The following is a 6,274-nucleotide window of genomic DNA, read 5'->3' as shown; positions in this document are numbered from 1 at the left end:
TACTAAAAATACAAAAAATTAGCTGGGCATGGTAGTGGGCACCTGTAATTTCAGCTACTCGGGAGGCTGAGGCAGGAGAATTGATTGAACCCAGGAAGCAGAGGTTGCAGTGAGCCAAGATCATGCTACTGCCCTCCAGCCTGGGCAACAGAGCGAGACTCTGTCTCAAAAATAAATAAATAAATAAATACAATAAAATAAAATCAAAATAAAGTTCATCAGGAAAATGCTTAAGCATTTCATCAGGAATTCTAATTTCTTTCCAGAGGGAGATTATGAATTACCTCATGCAAAAAAGTTCTGCTGCAGACCAGGACAAAAAAACCCCACAACTTCTTTTTCTTTCATACAACAAATTGTCAACACACCTGTGCTAGGCGCTACAGAGGAGGCCAGAATGCATCCAGGCAAAGTAAGGCAAGCACTGGGCGAGGAGAACAGAATGTTGGGGAGGAGGCTTGAGCACCGGCTTGTTGGCCCTCGAGGCATCTGGGAGGTATTCCAGGTGGAAGGGAACAGCACAAGTAGTCAGCTTGGTTTTTTTTTGTTTGTTTGTTTTGAGACTGATCTTGTCACCGAGGCTGAAGTGCAGTGGCGCTATCTCGGCTCACTGAAACCTCTGCCTCCCAGGTTCAAGCGATTCTCCTGCCTCAGCCTTCTGAGTAGCTGGGATTACAAGTGTGTACCACCACATCCAGCTAATCTGTGTATTTTTAGTAGAGATGGGGTTTCACCACATTGGCCAGGCTGGTCTCGAACTTCTGACCTCAAGTGATCTGCCTGCCTCAACCTCCCAAAATGCTGAGATTACAGGCACCCACCACCACACCCAGCTAATTTTTTGTATTTTTAGTAGAGGTGGGGTTTCACCATGTTGGCCAGGCTGGTCTTGAACTCCTGACCTTGTGATTTGCCTGCCTCTGCCTCCCAAAGTGTTGGGATTACGGGCGTGAGCCACTGTGTCCAGTCTAATTTTTGATTTTTTTTTTTTTTTTTTTTTTTTGGTTTCTCCATGTTGCCCAGGCTGGAGAACAGTGGTGATATCATAGTTCACTACAGCCTCAGACTCAAACTGGCAAAATTCAAATAAAGTCCGTAGTTAATGGCATTGTACCAATGTTAATTCTTTGGTTCTGGTCATCATATTGTAGGTAGGTAAGACATTATCATTGGTGGAGGCTGGGTGAAGGATGTATAAAAAATCCCTATACTACTTTTGAAACTCTTCTGTAAGTCTAAAAGTAATTCAATATTTTGAGTTAAAAAAAGTTTTCAGATAATTTGATCACGAGTGCATGTCAAAGTTTGATTACAGTTGTGCTGCAGGCAAAATGACCTGTAAGCAGCTAACTCAAATATATACTCTTGGTAAGGACATTTTTATTAAAAAGAGAATGATCAGGCTGGGCATGGTAGCTCATGTCTAGAATCCCAGCACTTTGGGAGGCTGAGNCTCAAGTAGTATGCCCATCTCGGCCTCCGAAAGGCCTGGGAGTACAGGTGTGAGCCACTGCGCTCAGCCCAATTTCTGATTCTATAGGAGAGATCAGATTGAGAAATTGTGTCAAATCCCACAGGCAGTGGCAGGGATGGGAGATTGACGAGTTCTGGGGACCTTTGTAGATGGGTGCTGTTCACAGGGAAATATTATACAAGGAACAGGTAATGGAAATGAAGAGTAGAGAGGCCCAGTGGAGAGATCCCAGGAAGACTTCTCTGAGGAGGTGGCAATGATGATGGACCAAGAAGGCATAATAATGAATGGGGACACTCCTTATGTGATTCCTTTTAGCCCCAGTAAGTCACCAAGTTGTTATGTGTCCCTAGCCCCAAACGTCCACTCTCCTCCTTGCCACCCCAGCTCCCAGAGCAGCAAGTGTAACCATGGGGCCAGGGGAGAGTATCTTCCTTTGTCTTACAGCTGGAGGGGGCCGTGTACACTCACTCCTCGTATCACAGTGGGTGTACAATGAGAGGTCACAGAGAGCAGCCTCCTCCTTGACACTGGCCTCCCTCCTGATTTAAGGTTTGAGCACTTTCTCCTGACTCCGTAAGACAGCTAACACTTATTGAGCACCAGGTTCTTTTCAAAGTATTTTACAAATAATATCTCATTTAAACTTCAGAACAAGTCTGAGAGGCTGGGCATGGCGGCTCACACCTGTAATCCCCAGCAATTTGGGAGGTCAAGGCGGGTGGATTACCTGAGGCCAGGAGTTTGAGACCAGCCTGGCCAACATGGTGAAACCCTGTCTCTACTAAAAGCACAAACATTAGCTAGGTGTGGTAGGTTGCTTGTAGTTCCAGCTAGCTGGTAGGCTGAGGCAGGAGAATCGCTTGAACCTGGGAGGTAGAGGTTACAGTGCCATGGTCGCACCACTGCCCTCCAGCCTGGGCAACAGAGTGAGACTCCGTCTCAAAATAAAAAAAAAGCCTCTGATAAAGGCACTAATATTATCTCCATTTTTCAGCTGAGTAGCCTGGGCTTCTCTGACTTCAGGGCCTATGCATCTGGCCCCTCTCCTCTGAGCCCTCTGCTTTTCTGCCATTCATTTTCCCCAGTCCCCCGTTCACTGGAGATCCTGGCCTTTTCCTCTTCTCTGGTCCCCTCTCTACACTAACAGGGACACATCAATCTCATACCTGGACATCTAGCCATTGTGAAGGAGCGAATCTTTGGGGTACCTACTCACAGGTTTCAGCATGCTTTCTGGGACTTTTTTTTATCTAAGCCTTTAAAACAGCCCTATAAGGTAGGATTGAAATGCTTTCACTGTCATCCCATAGAAAAGGAAACAGAGACGCAAAGATGTGTGACTTGCTTAATGGCCAGAGGTGACTCTCGCGTCTAGTGTGCCCCGACTACAACACACCCCCTCTTCTCCAGCCTGGCACTTCTTCCTTCTTGGGAGTCAGGCATGGGTCAGTTTCCCCCTTCAATGAAATGGAAGAGAGGGCTGTGTCACGGGAGCCTTGAGCACCGGACCTGCTTCTGACTCCTAGAGTGCAAGCCCCAGCTGTCCTCCTGTTTAGACCAGGCCCACCTGTCTGGAACTGACCAGTAGGATGAGAGGTGAAGGGAGGGAGTGATGGTGGCTGAATCAGTGGCCGCAACAAGAACCCGCCCCTGCCCAGGACGGTAGGCAGGGGTGGGGAGGAAGATGACTTTGGCATTGGAACAGAGAGTGGCAAGAGCTTGATCTCTGAATCTTTAGTCAGAGAGTGCTCGTCCAGTTGTAGCTAGTTTGGAGTCCTCATCATCCAGGGCTGGCAGCTTTTACGGAGAGCACTGCAGCCCCATGTAGCAAGACACAAGGAGGCTGTACCTTGGGCTGCTAGCCTGACACAGAGGAATCAGTCCTCCAGAAGCAATCCCACAGGAGTGAGAAGCTGTGTGCCTGCAGATGTTCCCTGCAATGTTACCAATGCAAAATAACTATATTTAACAAAAGCAGCTAATATCCAATGAGAGAGATCCTGATATCCTGGCAACTCACTCTGGAATTTGATGGTGCAGTGAACAGCATGGAAAAAGTTTGGTGGAATGAAGTGGAGTCTACATCACACAGTGTCCCCTGAAGGATGACTCACAGGAACAATTTCTCTTGGTCCCGGTGCCAGGAAACTCTGTGTTTCTCCGGGGCAGTTGCTTTGCTTTTATCTTCTACATATCTTTTAGCTGACCACGTTTCCCTTTTAGCTCTGGCTGTCGGGAAACTCCACATCAAATTTCTGGCTCATTTCTCACAACTATATGGCAGGAACTTTGTATACCAATGCTGCTCGTGGCTTTATTTTCATTTCATTATCCCAAATAGCCTCCAATTTTTTTTTTGTTGAGACAGGGTCTTGCTCTGTTACCCAGGGTGGAGTGCAGTGGCACAATCATAGTTCACTGCAGCTTCAAATGCTCCTGATTTATTTTTTAATTTTTTTGTAGAGTCAGGGTCTCACTTTGTTACCCAGGCTGGCCTCAAACTCCTGGCCTCAAGTGATCCTCCCACCTTGGCCTCCTGAAGTGCTGAGATTACAGGCCCAAATATCCTTCTATTAATTAAGAATCTGGTTGCATTATACTCCGTATTTGTAAATGACTTCTTTTTTTTTCTTTAATGGAATGGGATGGAGAGGAAAAAGAAGAAGAAAGAGAAAGTGGGCTGGGCACCGTGGCTCACCTGTAACTGGTACAGGTTATTGGTTAGACACATCCCAGGTAAATGATTGATAAAAACAGGAAAATGCAAAATAAAGCAACGAGATTCATTTTTCACCCAGAAAGTTGGCAAAAAATTAGTTCTGACAATACCACGATTTGGCATGTACGACATTCTATGCTGCTTCTGAGGTCACACTGACTGATCAGAAATTGGCACACAGTCAGTCGTGGTGGCTCACAACTGTAATCCCAGCACTTTGGGAGGCTCAGGTGGGAGGATCACTTGGGCCCAGGAATTCAAGCCAGCTTGGGCAAAATGGTGAAACCCTGTCTACAGACACACACACACACACACACACACACACACACACTACACCAATTAGTTGGGCATAGCAGCTCACACCTGTAATCCCAGCTACTCAGGAGGCTAAGACACGAGGATCACTTGAACCCAGAAGGTCAAGGCTGCAGTGAGCTGTGATTGTGCCACTGCACTCCAGGCTGGGTGACAGAGTGAGACCCTGCCTCAAAGAAAAAGTAAATATATAAAAAATGTGGCACACATGAAGGTACACGTAGCTATGACTTAGCAATTACACACCAAAGTATCTGAACTCTAGAGGAACTCTGAGACATATGCAGAGAAGACTTTACAGAAAATGTTTGTTTCAGCATTGTTTGCAATAGCAAAAAGAAGAAAACACTCTTTTTTCTTCTTCTTTGGTAGAGACAGGGTTTTGCCATGCTGCCCAGGCTGGTTTTGAACTCCTGGGCTCAAGCAATCTCCCTGCCTTGGCCTCCTAAAGTGCTGAAATTACAGGTGTGAGCCACCAGGCCCAACCAAAAAGAAGGAAGCGTTCTAAATTCTCTCAACAAGAGAATGAAAAGTAAATTGTGATCTAACCATACAACAGAATACTATACAGCAAGTAAAATGAATGAATCAGGGCTATGTGTGCTGCTATAGACAAAACTCAAAACATAGTATTAAGCAAACAGCAAATTGCAGAACGCTACTTAAGCTTAATTCTATTTCTACAAGGCTTACATTTGCAATAATCATATTGTATAAAGATTACTTGAGCCCAAGAGGTCGAAGCTGCGGCAAGCTGTGATTGAGCCACTGCATCCCAGTCTGAGCAACAGAGCGAGATCCTGTCTTCAAAAAAGAAAAATGATGTGAACGCTGTCATTGCAGCTGTGCAAAGATGGGAAGGAAATGTGTGAAAGATGATGGTGTTGGAAGGTAGGAACATCAACGTCTTGGCCTTGGGAAGGGAGTTGGTTAGCTGTGATGGGGCCTCTCTTGCAGGCTTCGTGGTCCAGGGCTCCAATGGCGAGTTTCCCTTCCTGACCAGCAGTGAGCGCCTGGAGGTGGTGAGCCGTGTGCGCCAGACCATGCCCAAGGACAGGCTCCTGCTAGCTGGCTCCGGATGCGAGTGTGAGCCAGAATGCCTTGGGCCCTGGGGGTGGCTGGGTGTGTAGGCTCCAGGCTCCTTAGCCCTAGCTTGGGTCCTGTCTCTTCTGGGACATGCTGAGGCACCCTCACTTGGCCCAGTGTCCTGGTCCAGGCCTCCTTCTTCCTGCTCTCACCTCCCTCCTTCCTCTGGCAGCCACTCAAGCCACAGTGGAGATGACTGTCAGCATGGCCCAGGTCGGGGCTGACGCAGCCATGGTGGTGACCCCTTGCTACTATCGTGGCCGCATGAGCAGCGCGGCCCTCATTCATCACTATACCAAGGTGTGTGGGGGGCCTGAGACTAAGACGAGGCTCTGCCTGGAGAGAGGGTGGAGTGGGGTGGTACTTCACATGAACAGCAGGTATAAAAAAGGGTGGACTGCCACCATGTACCAGCTGCATGACGTTGGGAAGCTTACCTAACCACTCTGTGTTACTGCTTCCTCCCCTCTAAAATCAGAGAATGATGTCTTCTATCTCATAGGGTTGCCATAAGCATTAAATGAGATCAGGAACATAAAGGGCTTAGAACTGCGCCTGGCATATGGAAAGCACTCCATAGATATGACCCACTATGGGGCCGGGCACGGTGGTTCATCCCAGCACTTTGGGAGGCCGAGGCAGGCGGATCACAAGGTCAAGAGATTGAGACCATAGAA

General features: G+C 47.4%; 1 protein-coding gene across 2 annotated transcripts in view; it reads left to right on the top strand.

Annotated features, from left to right (window-relative positions):
• HOGA1 (4-hydroxy-2-oxoglutarate aldolase 1) overlaps window positions 1-6,274 on the top strand; it is a 29,736-nt gene that overhangs the window by 8,557 nt on the left and 14,905 nt on the right. Inside the window, exons 2-3 of one of the 2 annotated variants that reach the window (XM_017502768.2) lie at window positions 5,469-5,597; window positions 5,770-5,897. In XM_017502768.2, coding sequence (XP_017358257.1) covers window positions 5,469-5,597; window positions 5,770-5,897 — 257 coding nt within the window. The remainder of the gene's footprint in view (window positions 1-5,468; window positions 5,598-5,769; window positions 5,898-6,274) is intronic. The other variant, XM_037729350.1, reaches the window with a different exon arrangement.

Source organism: Cebus imitator, unplaced genomic scaffold (genome assembly GCF_001604975.1).
Source record: "Cebus imitator isolate Cc_AM_T3 unplaced genomic scaffold, Cebus_imitator-1.0 Scaffold299, whole genome shotgun sequence".
NCBI lineage: Eukaryota > Metazoa > Chordata > Mammalia > Primates > Cebidae > Cebus > Cebus imitator.
The sequence above is the reverse complement of the archived record's forward strand: the minus strand, read 5'-3'. Positions and strand labels throughout refer to the sequence as shown.